The sequence below is a fragment of the Dipodomys merriami genome, unplaced genomic scaffold, assembly GCF_024711535.1.
Source record: "Dipodomys merriami isolate MVZ:Mamm:240054 unplaced genomic scaffold, mDipMer1.0.p SCAF_15, whole genome shotgun sequence".
Classification (NCBI taxonomy): Eukaryota; Metazoa; Chordata; class Mammalia; order Rodentia; family Heteromyidae; genus Dipodomys; species Dipodomys merriami.
The window spans coordinates 4678172-4698018 of NW_027202826.1; the positions used below are offsets into that span (position 1 = coordinate 4678172).

General features: G+C 52.9%; 1 protein-coding gene across 2 annotated transcripts in view; it reads right to left on the reverse strand.

Annotated features, from left to right (window-relative positions):
• The window catches only part of Setd7 (SET domain containing 7, histone lysine methyltransferase), a 32048-nt gene extending 12201 nt beyond the window's left edge, over positions 1-19847 (reverse strand). For both annotated transcript variants that reach the window (XM_070022113.1, XM_070022114.1), the window contains exons 1-4: positions 19706-19847; positions 9009-9138; positions 2735-2936; positions 1255-1444 (exon numbers count right to left, since the gene is read on the reverse strand). In XM_070022113.1, coding sequence (XP_069878214.1) covers positions 1255-1444; positions 2735-2936; positions 9009-9138; positions 19706-19745 — 562 coding nt within the window. In that variant the 5' untranslated portion in view covers positions 19746-19847. The remainder of the gene's footprint in view (positions 1-1254; positions 1445-2734; positions 2937-9008; positions 9139-19705) is intronic.

The window sequence follows — 19847 nt, forward strand, 5'->3', positions numbered from 1 at the left end:
TCCCACCCTGCATTTGGCCCTCTTCAATTTTTAACTTACTATATATAAAAAAAAAAAAAAGACATTTAAGGCTATCCAAGTTGGAGCTACACGTAAATGAATGATTTCGCATTTTTGGAGAACTTTGCTTTGAAAAATCTTCTCCCTATTCGAGTTAGACGAGTGTAATTTAGGTTTGCTAAGGCCTAGATTTATTAACTTCTCTTCATAACCCACCCTGGGCCAGAAATCCACGCATCCAGGCTTTGCCAGAAATTGGACTAATCTGGAGAGCTTTCTTAGGCGGTGGCACTCCACGCACGCAATCCTGGTTTTTCTACTGTGCATTTTCCTGGCTTTCTTCAGCCAGGTGACTTTTACACCCAGAAGACAACGTCTCCAGGCGGCATGTTGTGCGTGGCCGCTGTGTTCACTGACCGCTCCCGTCACAGAGCATGCGCAACCCCTGCTGCGGTCGGTGCACCTCTGGAGAGTTCCCTTGCTTTGTGTTCTGGTGTCAGCGTTCTGGAGAGGCAGCCATTTAAAATGCATCGAGTTACCAACACCAACCGCGTCCTGGCTCCTCCCTGCGTGGTAATTTCCCATCTACGTCCTTGTGACGGGACTCTGCAGACTCTCCCTCGGACACACCATGGCTCTGTCTCACGTGGAGCTCAGCCACATGATCTGCTCTAAAGAGCGAATGGTAATTCTACTGTGAGGCTTTATGAGGCACCACAGGAGCTGGGAGCCGGTGGCTCACGCCTGTCATCCTAGCTACTCAGGAGGCTGAGATCTGAGGATCACGGTTCAAAGCCAGCCCAGGCAGGAAAGTCCGTGAGACTCTTATCTCCAATAAACCACCAGAAAACCAGAAGTGGCGCTGTGGCTCAAGCAGTAGAGCACTCGCTTTGAGCTGAAGAGCTGAGGGACGGTGCTCAGGCCCAGAGTTCAAACCCCATGACAGAAAGGAAGGAAGGAAGGAAGGGAGGGAGGGAAGGAGGGAAAGACATCACAGGAATCTGCTTATGCAGACACATCAGATGCACCCTGAAAAATTCTTGCCCCAAATCACCCCTGGGCCTTCAGCCTAGGCCCTGTCACTAAGGTTAACACTCACAGCAGATGGAAACTGACCGAAGCCTCAGGCCGGGCCCTGGGGGCCAGCTGGTCAGCTGTGTGGCCAGGCGCAACACACTAAGCAGGTGTACACCATGGGAGCCTCTCCCTGGCCGGGCGGCGGCGGCAGCGGCGGCGGCGGCGGCTCCAGCTTACCTCCAGGCGTCAGTTCGAAGTGCGGCCTCCCCTCTTCCGTGGACAGGAGGGTGGCCAGCTGTCCTTCGATCATCTCTCCGTCGATGAACTTGCCGTAGAGCGCCGTCCTCTCGTCGGGGTACACGTAGGCTATCTTCTCCCCCGTCATCTCCCCGTCCTCGTTGACCTCTCCCACGAGGCTGCCTCCGTCCTGCCGGGAGAACCCCAAATATTCTGCACCCGGAAAATATTCTACACGTTCATCTCTAGTGCAAGAGCCTCTCCCTCCTACCTGCGCGCTACAGTGTGACAATAACAGCGCTCTGTGAAGTTAACATAGGCTGTCTTCCAGGGCCTTACTTCCAAAACGAATTATGATTTTTTTTTTTTTTTATTATAAACTTCGCCTCCTCGCAGTCTGAGGAGAGCCACGGGAGGGGATCACTGCATTTACCTTTCCTGATTCCCAGGCCATAAAGCCTTCTGCTCTCTCGCTCCCCCTGGTGGAGAGTGGAGCATTCGGGACTTAGACGAGAGACAGGCTGCTACCCGCTGACGCCTTTACTCAGGCTGGTGAGCGTTCACAAGATCAGGGTTGCTCCAGTTACTCTGCCTTATTTTTTGCTCACCCTCTCCTGAGTCCTGAGGACCAGCAGCACCCACAGACTGCTGCCCCAGCTCCCCTCTCTGCAGGGAGCTGGTCCCTGTGGCTTCCTACCGGGCCCTGCAGTAACACAACAAGCCCCTCCATTGGGACCCCCCCCCCATGTCTCCTCCTTATGGCTCTTGGCTGCCCACGGAGACCATACTCAATGCAAGGATGAGAATCAATTTAGATGGCAAGATCAACAAACAGTGGTGCAGTACAGTTTGGGAGCGGCTGGATACAATCTTTCCTATGAGAACTAAATAATAAAATTATTAATAACCGTTGCCACGTCTCCATCTCATTTTCTAGGCTGAAGGAATTAAAGGCCATGTCTTCCTGCTGCTGTTTTTTTTTCTTTCCTTTCACAGTACATCTGACTTGTCTCAATCATGATAAAATCATATTGTTTTCTTTTTTTCAAAATGAGTGTAAATAATAGCAGCCATGAGACCGACAGTGTAAATCAGTAGTAAATGATGAGGGGGGCGCGCCCTGCACATCCTGCTTCAGCGACGGGCTCTCAGGCTGCACAGTTTCCCAGGCTGTAGCACAGAGAACACATTTTGCTATCATTATTATTAATTAATTATCTATATCTATAGCTATATCTTTATGTTGGCCATGGGGCTTGAACTCAGGGCCTGGGCACCGTCCTTCAGCTCTTCAGCTCAAGGGGAGCACTCTACCACCTGATCCACAGCACCACTTCTGGTTTTCTGAGTGGTTAATTGGAGAGAAGAGCCTCACGGACTTTCCTGCCCGGCCTGGCTGTGAACCGTGACCCTCAGAGCTCAGCCTCCTGAGCAGCAAGGATGCCGGCTCAGGCACTGCTCCTCTGCACAGCGCGCTTACCGGGAAGAAGATCCAGCACACGCCGTGGCGCACGTTATCCTTGTACTGCCCTTTGAAGATGAGCCTGCCGTCGGGGTCACACTCCTGCGCCGGGCCGTTCAGCTCCCCGTCCACGTAGGAGCCCTGCAGCACACCCCCGTCCTCGTAGGTATAGATGCCCTGGCCCTGCAGGGCGTCGTCCACGTAGAAGCCCTCCAGGGTGCTGTGAGAGGCAGAGGGAGAGGGAGCGCGTCAGAAGAGACTCAACACAGCCACGTCTGGGCTAAACCCATCACACACAGCACGCAGCGATCCTAAGGCTTCCGCTGCTTATTCGAAATTCCATCTGAACTGGTGTCTTGGATTTTTATTTGTGGATCCCGGCAAGCCTACCTTCTTTTTCTTTTTCTTTTATTTTAAAAATACGGGCTGGGAAGGCGGCTTTGTGGTAGAGCGCTTGCCTAGCATGCATGAAGCTCTGGGTTCGATTCCTCAGTACCATATACACAGAAAAAGCCAGAAGTGGAGCTGTGGCTCAAGTGGTACAGTGCTCACCTTGAGCAAAACCTCAGGGACAGTGCCCAGGTCCTGAGGTCAAACCCCAGGACTGGCCAAACAAAATTTGAAAGTAGTATTGGATGCTAAACTTGGGAGACAAGTGCTCTGCCAGTGGAGCTATGCCCCCAGGTGAGGTTTAAATGGGAGCTCATGCTTTCTCCTCCTCATCACCACCACCATCATCACCATGACCACCATCACCATTACCACCATCATCACTATTACTACCATCACCATTACCACCATCATCACCATTACCACCATCACCATTACCACCATCATCACCATGACCACCATCACCATTACCACCACCATCACCATGACCACCACCATCACCACCATCACCATCACCACCACCACCATTACCACCACCATCACCATTACCACCACCATCACCACCATTACCACCACCATCACCATTACCACCACCATCACCACCATTACCACCACCATCACCATCACCACCATCACCATTACCATCACCACCATCACCACCACTACCATCACCACCACCATCACTATCACCATCATCACCATCACCACCACCATCACTATCACCATCATCACCATCACCACCACCATCACTACCACCATCACCACCACCATCACCACCATCACCACCATCACCACCATTACCACCATCACCACACCCACCACCATCAACATCACCACCATTACCACCATCACCATCACCACCACCATCACCATCACCATTACCACCATCACCATCACCACCACCATCACCATTACCACCACCATCACCACCACCATTACCACCATCACCACCACCATCACCATTACCATCACCATCACCACCATCACCACCACCACCATCACTACCACCATCACTATCACCATCATCACCATCACTACCATCACCATCATCACCACCATCACCATTACCATTACCACCATCACCATCACCACCATTACCACCATCACCATCACCACCATTACCACCATCACCATCACCACCACCATCACTATCACCATTATCACCATCACCATCATCACCACCACCATCACCACCATCACCATCATCATCATCAGCACCATCACCATCACCACCACCATCACTACCACCATCATCACCATCACCACCACCATCACCATTACTACCACCATCACCACCATCACCACCACCATCACCACCATCATCACCACCATCACCACCATCATCACCACCACCCACCATCACCACCACCACCATCATCCACCACCATCACCATAATCACCATCACTATCGTGATCACACCATTGTGATCACCATCATCAAATCCATTGTTTTCCTAAAGTCCTTTTCAATATTCTTTAGCAGCTTAAGAAATTACAAAAATGGTCTTTCAGTGGTTGATTTTTCTGGCCTCAGCATCTAAATCAAACAACTGGAAAATGTAGAGGAAATTTAAACTTTTTTTTTTTTTTTTGGTCAGTTGGGCTTGAACTCTGGGCCTGGGCGCTGTCCCAGCTCTTCAGCTTAAGGCAAGCGCTCTGCCATTTGAGCCACAGTGCCACTTCTGGTTTTCTGGTGGCTTACTGTCTTTGAACCGCAATCCTCAGATCTCAGACTCCTGAGTAGCTAGGATGACAGGCGTGAGCCACTGGCGCCCGGCTAAACATCAATTTTAATTAACTATTTTCCTCTGTACTACATGCACTGGCCAATTTAACCTGCTTTACTAGAACTTTTTTTTTTTTTTTTTTGCATGGGGCTTGAACTCTGGCCCTGGGTGCTGTCCCTCAGCTCTTCAGATCAAAGCTAGCGCTCTACCACTTGAGCCACAGCGCCACTTCCGGCTTTTTCTGCTTCTGTGGTGCTGAGGAATCGAACCCAGGGCCTCATGCATGTGAGGCAAGCGCTCTACCACTGAGCCACCTTCCCAGCCCCTTAATAGAGCTTTTATAGAGTTAAGTTTCCAGTAATAAATTAAACTAAGAAATCTAACTTACAAAGAAATGGAGAAATTTTACAATTGCTAAACATATCGTAAATACACTAAATATTTTACGAATGCACTGCAATTTACTCATATACTACTGCATTTTCAGTCAAAAAGTCATGTCAGTATCCACCTACACAAGAGTTACTCGGTGCTGCTTTTCTCATGGCTGAGGAATGCTTTTGTCTAGGGTATAATTGCATTTCCTTCCTTCCGAGAGGAAAGCTTGAAAAGGAATCACAATTCAACTTTAAATCCCCATCTCTAGCCTGATTCTCAGTGTTCAAACTGTTTTTGAAAATATTTTTATGACAATATATATTTTCTCTTAAAATATTACAAACTCAAGCAGCACACAGCTCAACCCATCTGTTAGAGATGCGAGCGTCAGCATATATTTCCTCTTAACTATGTAGACCCCAAGTCACAGAAAGATGCTTGCTCAAAGGAGAATAAGTGAAATTCAGTTTTGCTCTAGGATTAAACCAAACTGAAAAAACTCGAAAAAGTGAAACACCTAAGAGACATTCACACCCCACACACCGCCATCCACACACCATTCACACACCACACCCACCATCCACACACCATTCACACACCACACACCACACACCATTCACACACCACACACCGCCATCCACACACCATTCACACACCACACACCGCCATCCACACACCATTCACACACCACACCATTCACACACCATACACCACACACACCACATACCCGCCATCCACACACCACACACCACACCCACCACACACACCATCCACACACCATTCACACACCATCCACACACCAACCACACACCACACACCTGCCATCCACACACCATTCACACACCACACACCATTCACACACCACACACCACACACCGCCATCCACACACCATTCACACACCACACCCACCATCCACACACCACACCCACCATCCACACACCATTCACACACCACACACCTGCCATCCACACACCATCCACACACCATTCACACACCACACACCATTCACACACCATTCACACACCATTCACACACCATTCACATACCACACACCGCCATCCACACACCACACACCATTCACACATCATCCACACACCATCCACACACCATTCACACACCACACACCGCCATCCACACACCATTCACACACCACACACCGCCATCCACACACCATTCACACACCACACACCACACACCATTCACACACCACACACCCGCCATCCACACACCATTCACACACCACACACCCGCCATCCACACACCATTCACACACCACACCCACCATCCACACACCACACACCATTCACACACCACACACCACACACCATTCACACACACCACACACCATCCACACACCATTCACACACCACACACCCACCATCCACACACCATTCACACACCACACACCACTTACCACACACCCGCCATCCACACACCACACACCATTCACACACCACACACCACACACCATTCACACACACCACACACCATCCACACACCATTCACACACCACACACCCACCATCCACACACCATTCACACACCACACACCACTTACCACACACCCGCCATCCACACACCATTCACACACCACACCCACCATCCACACACCATTCACACACCACACACCGCCATCCACACACCACACACCCGCCATCCGCACACCACACACCCGCCATCCACACACCATTCACACACCACACACCCGCCATCCACACACCATTCACACACCATACACCACCATCCACACACCATTCACACACCACACACCATTCACACACCATTCACACACCACACACTGCCATCCACACACCATTCACACACCAAACCCATCATCCACACACCATTCACACACCACACACCATTCACACACCATTCACACACCACACACCGCCATCCACACACCATTCACACACCACACACCATTCACACACCACACACCGCCATCCACACACCACACACACCACACCCACCATCCACACACCATTCACACACCACACACCGCCATCCACATACCATTCACACACCACACCCACCATCCACACACCATTCACACACCACACACCACCATCCACACACCACACACCCGCCATCCACACACCACACACCCGCCATCCACACACCACACACCCGCCATCCACACACCATTCACACACCACACACCCGCCATCCACACACCATTCACACACCACACACCACTTACCACACACCTGCCAACTACCCACCATTCACACACCACACACCGCCATCCACACACACCGCCATCCACACACCACACGCGGCCATCCACAGACCTCCAGCACTGTGCTCCTGGACTTCCCTGACTCCCACACTCCCAAAATAAGCACTGAAAACACACTGATGGGTCCGTTACAGCAGCTACACTGACTGAGACACCGTGGTGGCGTGCTGGACATGTGAATACATGTGTGTGTGCGCATGTGGTGTGCTGGACATGTGAATACATGTGTGTGCGCGCATGTGGTGTGCTGGACATGTGAATACATGTGTGTGCGCATGTGGTGTGCTGGACATGTGAATACATGTGTGTGCGTGCGCATGTGGCGTGCTGGACATGCGTGTGCGCGCATGCACGCGTGTGTTGGTTTGGTCTACAGTTGCTGACTCGTCCTGTCCCCTGCGGCGCCATCTTGGAGCTGGCCGTGCCCAGTGAACTGTCTGCCCGCCTCTTGTGTGGCGTGGGTCAGCGCACCGCCTCTCTCTGGAGGGGTCCTGCCTGCACCCCGCCCTGCCTGCATCTGGAGACGGAGGCCTCTTGAGGTCTCTCAGCCCCGCCGGCTGGAAGTCCTGCCTGCTCGGAAGTCTGCGGCACACACCAAAGCAGGGTGTGACGGCTCAGGGTCAGTGGTGCCGGCCAGCTCCTGTGGGACATGGCCCGCCGAGCCTCTTCTAGAACTCTCCAGAGGCATCGCATCAGTGCTGTGGCTGCTCAGGCAAGGAAGCAAACCCGAGGAGGGGTTCCCAGGACCCCGGGGACTGCTGGCTGGCAGGGGCACAGGCGGGACCCTGGGGGCCGGGCCTGGTGCCCCCAGTGTGAGGAATGGCAGGCGTGGGGACTGACCTCATCCCCTTGCTCACAGCTCACCAGACCCAGTGTGAGCATGGAAGGGACGGACACAGAGCTGTGCTCCTCCAGACGCGTCACCCTGGAGAGGCGGGCAGGGCGGGGGGGGGGGGGGGGGAAGGTTGGAATTAATCACTGAAACAAGCCAGGCTCTGGTTGCTCACGCCTGTAATTCTAGCCACTCGGGAGGCTGAGATCTGAGGATCTCAGTTCAAAGCCAGCCAAGGCAGAAAAGGTTGTGGGACCAATTTGCAGTAATTCACCAAGACGTGGAGCTGTGACTCAAGTGGTAGCGTGCTAGCCTTGAGCAAAAACAGCTCAGGGACAGTGCCCAGACCTGGAGTTCAAGCCTCAGGATCAGTGTGTGCACACACACACCCCAACAACTTTTTCCAGGCTGGAGTTGGAACTCTGGTAGTCTTTGCCTCGTACACACAAGGCCCTGGGGTTTGATCTGCAGCACTGCAAAGTAAATTAGTAAATAAAAACAAAGCTCAATGACAGTCTGGTGCTGAGTGTTAGTTGTTTGCTTTTGTGTTTTGGAGGGACAGAGTCTCACTATGTGGCTCAGGCTAGCCTCCACTGGAGATCCTCCTGCCCAGGCTGCCCCACCTGCTGGCATTACGAGTGTGACTTTTGTGTGCGTCATCCCTTTCCGCGAGCTAGCAGGACACGCCCAAATGAGGCAGAAGCGGTGGGAGCGGAGCACTACCTGCCGTCGAAGAAGAAGAACTTGCCGCGTCCGTTCTTCTCCCCGTGGACGAAGTGGCCTTCGAACCTGTCCGTGGAGGAGTAGGTGACTGTGCAGGGCCCGTGCGGCAATCCGTCCTCGTCCAGTTGTCCTGGGAAGAGGGGACAAAGGCAGCGCTGAGCCCGGGCCTCGCCCCCCAGGCCCCCGGCCGTGCTGCCCGCTGGCACGGCCTTCACTTTCCCCGCACTGTGGGATTGTCACGGGTGGAGCGTGGACTCAACGTCCGGCAGTGTGTCGGGATTGGACACCGCATGCATTTACCTGGGGTCGAGTCGTTTTCAGGAATTACCGACAGTGTCGCCTGGTGACCAGATACTTCCCCACACGGTGACGCGTGAGAGGAAGCGCGCCCCGAGCTGGGTGCAGTGGGACAGCTCGAGGGGACCCACAGCGTCCTGCGGATCTGCAGCCCCCCCCAAATCACAGCCCCTGCCTCATCCGCCGCCAGGACCCCCGCCCCAGCCGACACGTGGAGGGATGACGCGGCACAGCTGTTTCCAGAAGTTACTGACACTCCACCGTCCCATCTGTCTAGACCCCACGTAACCCAGGACATCGTGGGACTCCCAGCACAGTGCTCCCTGGAGCCCACCTCCTGGAAAGAACGCTTGTGCTGGGCGTCAGTCAACCTGTGCCTGGATTCCTCAGAGTCTTCCTTCTTTCTTCAATAGCCAGAGCTCTCTAGCTGTCACACTCGGTGGCTCTCACCCCACGGCAGAGTTAGTAAAGCCAAGCAGTCCACGCAAGACCCTCCCGGAGCGGGGAGCTCATTTCCACAGATTCTAGTATCTGCCCGATGGTGTATTGACACGGTGGTCTGTCTGCTCCATTCTCCTCTCTCATTCTGGCCTTACAAAATGAGCACAACCGACACGCATGCATCTTCTCTCCTGGGTCTAGAATGACCAAATAGTGACACGCCAGTTTCCCTTTCCGATCCTAAACGGTCACTGTCCAGTTACCATGTAAAGAGCTTGGCTCTTGGCGTATGTCCTCTTCCTTCCGCTTTCTTCTTGCGTGTACTAAAATTGTTCCACCCAAGATCTTTTGGAAGTGTGATTATTTTAGCCAGCCCTGTCCGGTAACCGACATCCCGTTAGTTACACTCATGTAAGGACCAAAGCTGGAGAACCATGTAAAGGCCTCCTCCAAGCACCAAGCTGGGCACTGGCGGCTCACGCCTGTCATCCTAGCTACTCAGGAAGCTGAGATCTGAGGATTGTGGTTTGAAGCCAACAAGGGCAGGAAACTGCAGACGGTTGTCTCCAATTAACAACCAAAATGCTGAGAGCAGAGCTGTGGTAGAGCACCGGCCTTGAGCGAAAAAGCTCAGGATAAATGTGCAGGCCCTGAGTTCAGGAGCGCATGCACGTGTGTGTGTGTGTGTGTGTGTGTGTGTGTGTGTGTGTGTGTGTGTGTGTGTTCGCATACAAATGAAGCAGTAAGCAGGAATTGGTGTAAAAAGTGGTTTTGCTACGCCATCTGAGAAAGGCAACCTGGAGGGCTGACGTTCTCATTAGCCACCCTCACCTGCCCGGCCCCATTTCCTGCTCTCTGCTCAACCGGGGCCAGCAGCCATCACTAAATGTTCTAGATTGTTCTATTCCAACAGACTTGCCAAAAGGATGTGCTGTGGCCTCCCAGCCTCTAACTCGATTTGGTGCTTTGTGGTGCTTTCCCCAGCGGATGAGCTCAGGGCCTTTCATCTGTGTTGTCTGGCTTTTTAATAAAGTTTAATGTTAGTCTTAAAAAGGAAAAAAAAAAGAAAGAAAAATGACTTTGCACATAAATAGGTTAAAAAATTATTTTCTTCATTTATTTGCTCACTGCCTCCAGTCCATAAATAAGATTTTGTACTAAAAGCAAAGAACTGTTCCAAAATAGAGAAAGGTAAAGCAGGGTAAAGCCAGAGGGCTCACAGCACGTCGCAGAAGCCCCGTATTTCAGGGTTTATGCTGAGATACAACTCGTGGACTCCAGTCAGCTATGGAGAGGTATGAGAGGGCGTTCTGGGATAAAAGGGTAAGTTTGCTGGGTTTAATCCTGATAAAATAAGATTTGTCGCAAAGGAAGAAAGCCAGAAAGGGTTCAGCAGTGCCTCCAACCTGGCTTTTGTATTTGTATTTTTTATTGTTACTATAAAGGTAATGTACAGAGAAGTTACACGTGCGTCAGTCAGACAATGGGTACATTTCTTTATGGACAGTGTCACCCCATTCTTCGCTCTCTCCCGGCTTTTCTTTCCGCTCCCCACCCACACACTGTACAGTTCACTTTCCACACGGTGTCTAGAGAGCCCCACGGCTGTATCTGTTCACCTCGGTCCCTCCGTTTCTGTGTCCAGCCTGGCTTTTTAATGAGTGTTTAGGAGATGGAGCTCAGGGACTTTTCTGTCCTGGGTCTCAGCTTCCTGAGTAGCTAGGATTACAGGCGTGAGCCACCAGCGCCTGGTTTTCTTGGGTATTTTTCTGCAGTGGGGTGGACAGCTGGTGTCCTGTCTGCAGTCCTGCCCTTACATATTAAACGCAGATGCTGAGGGTCAGAGGGACTCCGACACTCATTCACCTGCGGACTGGAAGTCCTTCTGAGCTTCAGTGTCATCTTTGCCTCACTGCTCTACCTCACAAGTCGCGTTTAGAAAGTGGGTGGCAGAGGGCTTCTCTTTTAGATGGTGATTCCAGCCTCAGCTGAGGTGGGCCCACCGATCGCAAGGCGCCCCTTCCCATGGCTACCTCTGCCTTCCAGAAGCCCCAGGAGCCACGGCACCAGTGTCTCCCCAATCCTCCAGGGGAGTTGGAGTGGTAGCTGTAGCCAGAAATAAAGGCAGGAGTTAGTTGGTCTACTGGCTTTTGTCTGGGCTAACAACGTGGGTTGTGACTGAAGAGGAAAATGAAAACATTAACTAGTATGCAATACAGGGACACTAAACACCAAAACATGTTTTCAGGTTAACTAGTATGCAATGCAGGGACACTAAACACCAAAACGTGTTTTCAGGTGGTGCAGAGACATGAGAGAAAGCACAGATCACGCAGCCCAGGAACACTTTAATGCCTTAAAATGATTTCTCTTAACAGGACGAAAGAATAATACTGGGTGGAGGTATGGCGCCATAGTAGAGCATCTGCCAAGCAAGCTCAGAGCCCTGACTTCAATTGCCAGAATTGGGGTGGGGGTGGCAGTTCATATCTGTAATCCTAGATACTAAGGAGGTTAGACCAGGAAGACTATGTTTCAAAGTCAGCCTAGGTGAAAAGCCTGCAAGACTCCAGCTCCAATTAGCCAGCAAAATCTCAGACTGGAGGTAGGGCTCAAGTGGTAAAGCACCATCCATAAGCAAGTAAACTGAGTAAGAGACCCTGAGTTTAAGCCCTGGTAGACACACGTGTACATGCATGCACATACACACGCACACAAACATAAATGATATTTGGCTGGGAATGGTAGTGTGCTTGCTTTGCATCAGGATCTGGGTTCCACAAAATAAAAGAAATTCCAAGAATATTACCCCTTAGAAGAGATGGTAAGTAGTCTCATAAAGAATTAAGATACTCAGAAGTGGCGCTGTAGCTCAAGTGGTAGAGCGCTCACCTTGAGCTGAAGAGCTGAGGGACAGCGCCCAGGCCCAGAGTTTAAGCCCAACAACCAACCAAAAAAAAAAAGGAATTAAGATACTTTTTAAAATCTTTCTTATTGATTACAGAAACATAAAGTAGAAGTAAGGAAATATAATGCGTAATTATTATCTCTGACCCTGTATACAGTGGATTATTTAGAATACATGACTTCTTAAATAGACCACAATAGGTACAGTAATTCATTGCAAAATGAGCCTTTTCTACAAGGGCCAAGAAATTAATAGAAGGTAGGAACTAGGCTTTGGTTTTCTTTTCCTACCAAAACCAATGGCACATGATATAGTTTGATGACACAGTCATAGGAAATAATTTGGAGAATTATTGTCTGAATATCTAGTGATGATAATTCTGTTACTGAAGTAGATTCAATTTCCTTTCTTTTCAGGAAAACCATTATATCTCTGTATAGCTAAAAGCTTTTGTTTATGAAGTGTTGTTAGGAACAAATTAAATTTATCTATTTGCATTCCTATGAATTTAGTGTCCTACCTTTGACTTAGGTATAAATATCAGAATAATCAAGTTAGTCTCAGATGAGAATTTACTAATATCTTGAAATGCTTTCATCATGGTAAAAAGTTCATTTATTTCAGACTTAAAAGTTTGGGCCTGGGGATGTGGTTTAGTGGTGGAGTGCTTGCCTAGCGTGCATGAAGCTCTGGGTTCGATTCCTAAGTACCACACAAATAGAAAAAGCTGGAAGTGGCGCTGTGGCTCAAGTGGTAGAGTGCTAGCCTTGAGCAAAGAGAAGTTCAGGGATAGTGCCCAGGCCCTGCGTTCAAGCCCCAGGACTGGCAAAACAACAACACAAAACCCCAGTTAAGTTTGTTATTCTACTTTTGATTGGAGAAATATGGTAACTGTGAACACAAACTTTCATGTCAATCCATCCCACCTGCCCTCTGCCCTGCCCTATTTAGGAATAAACTCTGAAGGGACACTCAGCATGGCCACTCAGAGACAGTGACAACAAAGGCGCCGCGTCTCACAGCAAAGGCACTGACCCTAACAAAAGTCTTGAGCTGGAAGTGTGACCTAAGTGGTAGAGTGCCAGCTGTAATGGACAAATCCAAGCAAGAGCGTGAGGTCCCTGGGTTCAAACACTGGCACTTACACACACTGAGATGCGCGCGCACGCACACACACACACACACACACACACACACACACACACACACACACACACAGTTTCAACTCTGCCCAATGGGGGATTGAGGTCCTACTGCCTTTTCCAGTAGGGCAACAGAGGGAGTTCTGACACTTGGCTTCTCTTCTTAAAGAGAGAAAGGCAGAGACCCACTTCAAGATGAAGTCATTTCTCACAAGACATGGGGCCTTTGACCCTCCCCTGACACTGGGGAGGTTCGAGGGCTGCTTGTGAGAACTAGGAAGTCGGTTAGACTACAGAAAAACTCCTCTGGGCTTGTTTTGTTTCCTTTGCATCCGCAGGATGTGTTCCCTGAAAAGCACTAGAATTTGAGATTAGGATTGATCAAGACTTCCATCCCGAATATGCAATAGCACCGAGTAGTGTTCCAAGCAGTAACAAACTGCTTACGATCTAAACAATGATGCAAACCCTCCACCTCCAACTAAATTATAACCACGAGACTTTCTAAGTCAAGTAAAAGCAGGAAAGAGAAGAAAAGTGATTGGACTACTATTCCCAGGGCAATTCCCCTGCCTGCCTGCCTGCCTGCCTCCCTCCCTCCCGCTTCTATGTGATGTACCAGGGCCTTGAACTCAGGGTCTTGCTAAGCTTGCTCTACCACTCCAGCCACATCCCTAGCCCTCCCTCTTCTCTAGGATTCTTGTTACAATGCTGTTTGGACAATAAGAAGATCGTGTGATTTTTTTTTTCCCATGATGGTAATAGTCAATTTAATGGCGAGGGAAATTGACCTGCAGATGAAGAACAGTTTGGGCAGTGATTTGGGTCTGGCCTGGGAGAAGCGGTTCCGGCTATCTACGTTCAACTTCCTGGCCATCGCAGGAGGACCCGACCCCAGCTCCCACCAGCCACTTCTCAACAGAAAAGCCCCCCCCCCCTCCAGCAGACGCCACCGAACACTGGCACTGCCAGGCCCCTGGGGATGAGGCAAAGGACTTGTGGCCAAGATAACTTTCACGGTACTGCTTTCAAAACGAAGTTCCCAGCACATCCTGCCTCTCCCCAGTTACAACTGGGGAGAGAAACCTTAGTCCTTGCTCGGATTGAGGTCAGGCTGTCCAAGCCTGGTCAGCCCGCGGCCTGGTCGGCCGGCCGGTCCCCAGGCCAGTCCCCGCCTCTCAAACAGCAGAGCCCCGAGGGCTGGCAGGCCTGCTGCCCACAGCTCCACCCGGCTGAGCAGCCAGAGGAAGGAAACGCCAAAGGAACGACTCCCAGCTCTGCTCTTCCATTCCTCTAAAGATGATTTTCTACCCAGCGGAGGGAAAGCTTGTTTTTCTAAAACTCCCCGGAATTACTTTGGAACGAGTGTCCCCCCTTTTATAATCAGGGCCAGGCTGCTGAGGGCCTCCCAGGGACTGGATCACTGCTAGGACAAAACAAAGCAGAATAACACTAAGACGAGGCGGGCTTATCAATGCCCAGGCTTGTCTGCCGTGTGGATCATTCACGACAAGTGGAATTGGATCTTTTCAGGGCAATTCTTTGCAAGAGCTCAATGATTAGTTAGGAGGGCCATAGTCTTCATGCCCCTGGAACCCAGGAACGCGTCTGCCCTGGGGAAGCAGCAGGGCTGAGTATTAGAGACAGGCAGGCCAGGATGGGGGGGGTTGCTAATGAAAAGATCCTCACTCTTTTGGGGGGCAGGCAGGGGGATACTTAGTGGCTTGTTTTTGGCTGGTCTCTTGCTCTGAGGTGCTGATACATTTTCTCTGTGTCTCCTGCGGCTTGCAGGCCATTCTGGATTTTGTTGTTGTTTTCCTGGTCTGCCCTGATATCTGTGCATTGCACAGCTGCACAGAGCTCTGGGGTTTGGCCCCTGGCCCACCCCGCTCACCTCCATGCTCATCCTCAGGACGGCAACCCATCCTCCTGCTCCTTTTCCCCAGCCACACTTCTTCAGTTGAGTCCTGAAAGAATTTTCTGGATGTACTTTGGGTCTTCACTCACAAAGGTCCTTTCTCAACCTACCTCTGAGCCACCCCCGCTGGGAACCGGCGTCCAGCGGCCTCCCGAGGCCGTCAGGACTTGTTACTTCCTTCTGGCCCTTCACTCCTTTAGAGGCGGGAGGCGTACTTGAAATGACGTCAGACAGGCCCCCCTTTCCCCCCCCCCCCCACTCTCTCTCTGTCTATGGGAGGAGACGGGTGCAGCATTACATAGTCTTGTTTCCAGGGACTCTTAAGGAGCAATATTGGGAAGCTAAACATAAACAACCCTGCTCTAAGCTGATGAGCGTTTGTTTTTGTTTTGCTGTGGTTGTTAGCCACCACAGAGGCTGGGGGCAGTAGCTCCCACTTGTAATCCCGGCTTACTCAAGAGGATCGAGAGTTCCGACATTGGCTCAACAGTGAGAGGATGGCAGAAGCAACCTCAGGGCCTGCACCCAGCGCTCAGCTGGAGTTTCCAGGCCCTGCTGCTCCCCAGCGCCTGCTGCTCCCCAGCAGGGGGCGGGCAGGGGGGCACACAGGCAGCAGGAGCTTCCTCCTGCTTGTCCCTGCTCCTGCCCCCCCCCCCCCCCCCCCCCCCGTCTGCTTTCACCGGGGTGCAGTTCCACCCGGACAGAGAAATCCAAGGTGCAGGTGATGTAGCAGACGCTTCCGCTCCAGCCCAGATGACACCAACTCCTTCTCCAGCGTGTACTGGCAATGCACATGGAGAGAGGCTGGAATCAATCCTCTTTTCCCAGACCGTTTTTCTGACACACACTGGGCCCCAGGGGGCTGAGGTGGTTTGCCGGCCGTCTCCATGTGGTGACTCTTCAATTCCCACACTTTCCTGACTCATCAAAAAAACAAATGTAGGCAGAAAGTTTGGTTGTGGGGCCGGGGCGGGGGCTCTGGAAAGGCTGTTACCCGTTACCCTCCTCAGGAAGCGTCCTAGGATCCGAGCTTAATTTCTCTGCAGAATCAGGACGATCATAATGTTCATCTCCCAAAGCGGAATGGGTAACATCTCAGAAGCACTCAGCGCAGAAGAGCCACACCACTGCTGGTGCCTATGGCTCACACCTGTCATCCTAGCTACTCAGGAGGCTGAGATCTGAGGACCAGGGTTCAAGGCCTGGCTAGGTAGGAAGGTCTGGTTAACCACCAGCAAACTGGAAGTGGTGCTATGGTTCAACGGGAGAGAGCACTCCCCTTGAGCAGAAAAGCTCAGGGGCAATGTCCCAGGCCATGAGCTCAAGCCCCACAATGGACCAAAAACCAAACAAACAAAAGAGCTACACAAGGGCAAAGCAGAACACTGGAACCCTGAAAGCAAGGCTGAAGTTTCTAGAGAGAGGTTGGGAGATGGCATTTAAAACACTGAGTTACTCAGACTAGTTTCTCTGGGAAGAGGTGGCACGTGCTCACACCGGTCCACCTTGTGGGGGGGAGGCCCAGGGCCCAGGGCGGCTGGAGAAGGGCCTGTGGGTGTTGTCTTCAGGCATTGTTCAAGTCTGATAGGCCTCCAGGGCTCAAGCAATCCTCTTATATCAGCCACTCAGGAAACTGGAATTACAGGTATATACGACCCTACTGGCTTTTCTAAGAACTGTTTTTTTTTTTTAGGTCAGAGACCAGAATTTCAACTCAGTAACTGCCGCTTTTGCCCACTGGTGCTCCACCAACTGAGCCACGCCGCCAACCCAAGAATTTTGAAAGCTTAAAGGCTGCTTTAGGGCTGGGGGTCTAGGAGTAGAACACCTGCCTAGCAAGGGTGAAGCTCTAAGTTTGGTTCTCAGCAGTGCAAGAGAAACACACACAAAAACTAAAATGAATAAAAATTACTCCAATTGTTTCCTGAGGGGTACGGCTGAGTGACCCTGTGTCTCGGACATTCCAGACTTCAGCAACTTGTCCCAGCACAGTTATTAATGATGTCCCTTTTGCTCCAATGATTTAGGGCACTGATGTGCAAACTGATCCTATAAAACGGCATCCCCAAGAGACTTCCTGTGCCAATCCCAATGGATAGTCTCAGAACCAACATGGATTCATTTCTTTTTTCTTTCTTCTGTGTGTGTGTGTGTATGTGCGTGCGCGCACACACACACACACACACACACTAACACTGGGTCTTCAACTCAGGGCCTGGATGCTGTCCCTGAGCTTTTTCACTCAGGGCTGGCACTCTACCACTTGAGCTACTTCCAGATTTTTGGTGGTTTACTGGAGGTAAGAGTGTCATGGAGTTTCCTTCTGGGGCTGGCTTTGAACCTGGATCTTCAGATCTCAGCCTCTCGGGGAGCTAGGATTAGCAGGAAGAGCCTGGCCCCAATTGGACACATCTGTAAAGCACCTGCTCACACTCTGCCAAGCCCTGGGGAAAGACCATGGACGGGGGCCGGAGCCACGGCCTAACCCGAGGACCACATACATCCAGGCCCTGACTTCTAAGTCACAGAGCGGGTGGTTTCATCTGCAGTCCACAGCCTGTCATGAAGGAGCCGTGTTAAGTTTTTTACAAGAAAAAGCAAACGTCTGAGGGCCAAGGCTAACCAGCTGAGAAAAGCATTTTTTTTTCCTTCCTGATGGGGAGGTTCAAGAAGTCAGAAGCTTTTCAACGTAAAGGATTCCTGTGAACAAGCTCAAGAAGGGCCTTTGGGGCTCTGGCTCTGAGTTCACCATGGGGGGGGGGGGGTTCTAAAGTTAACATCAACAACCACCACCAAAAAGCGACCCCCCTTTAAGTTGGTTTTGAAGTGAATGAAGAACTGCAGTTTCTGAGTGACCCGTGCCTTCCAGCGTTCCCACATCTCCCGGCCGTGTGCTCGTGAAACACGTGTGCTCGTGAAAACACGAGCGGCACCCTGGGCCCCCGTGCGCCCCGGCCCCGCACCCCCGTGCGTCCCGGCCCCGCACCCCCGGGCGCCCCGGCCGCGGCCACTCCACTGGCCTCTGGCGTTGCGGGACCTTGTCTGTAGAAATCACCAGGACGGTCCACCGGGACGCTGACTAGCGGACCACGCGGCCACCGAGCGCTACCGGGCGGGCCGACGGGACTTCCCGCGCGCTACCGCTACCGAACCCCCGCGCCCGGGGCAGCGCACAGCCGGTGGCAGCGCGGCGCCGCCGCCTCGGGCTGCGCAACGAGCAAAACACAGGAAGAAAAGAAAAACAAGAGGCGGAGAAACTCCCGGGAGCGGGGCGGGCGGCGGGGGCGGCCCTCCCCGCGCCCCGAAGTTGGAGGCGCCCCGCGGCTCGGCCGTGGCACCGCGAGGGAGGGGGCGGCGCGGGCCGGGCCCGCCGGGGGCCACGCGTGTTCGAGCCCCTCGATGCCCCGAGATGACTTCATCTTCCCGGAGGAGCGGCCGCGTCAGCCACGTGCCCGGCCCGACCCCGTGCGCGCCGCGGGGGTCTCCAGCCCCCAGACCCCGGCCCTCCGACCCCGGCCCTGATCCCCCGACCCCAGTCTCCCCCTCCCCCGACCCCGTGCACGCCTCGGGGATCTCATGCCTTCCGACCCCAGCCCTGATCCCCCGACCCCAGCCACCCCCCCGACCCCGTGCGCGCCGTGGGGACCCCGGGCCTCTCCCCGATCCTGGCGCGGCCGCCCCAAGAGTCTCACCGCGGAGCTGGGGGCGGCTCCTCGGAGACCACCGGCGCCGGGGGACGGTGCGTCCCCCTCCGTCCCCGCCGCGGGGAGGCCAGGGCGCGGGGCGGGCTCGCAGGGCTGGCCAAGCGGGATGGCGCCGCCGAGCGGCCCAGGGACCCCCAGCCCCGCGGAGCCCCACTCCGGGCGGTACCCCGCCGCGATCGGACCGCGCCGCCCGACCCTCGCCCGCCACCCGCGCCGGGGACCCGGGCGGCCGCAGGCCCGACCCCGCCGATCGCCCGCCGGGCCCGGGCCGCGGGCCCCGCCCGTACCTTCCACCGCCTCCTCCACCATCTCCTCGTCGCTGTCCATGGCGGCGGGGGCCCGGGCCGGCTCCGGGCCGCGCGGCTGCCTCCCGTCGCTCGGGTCTGCGGGCCGCGAGCGATCGCTGGGGCTGAGCCCGGCGAGTTTGGA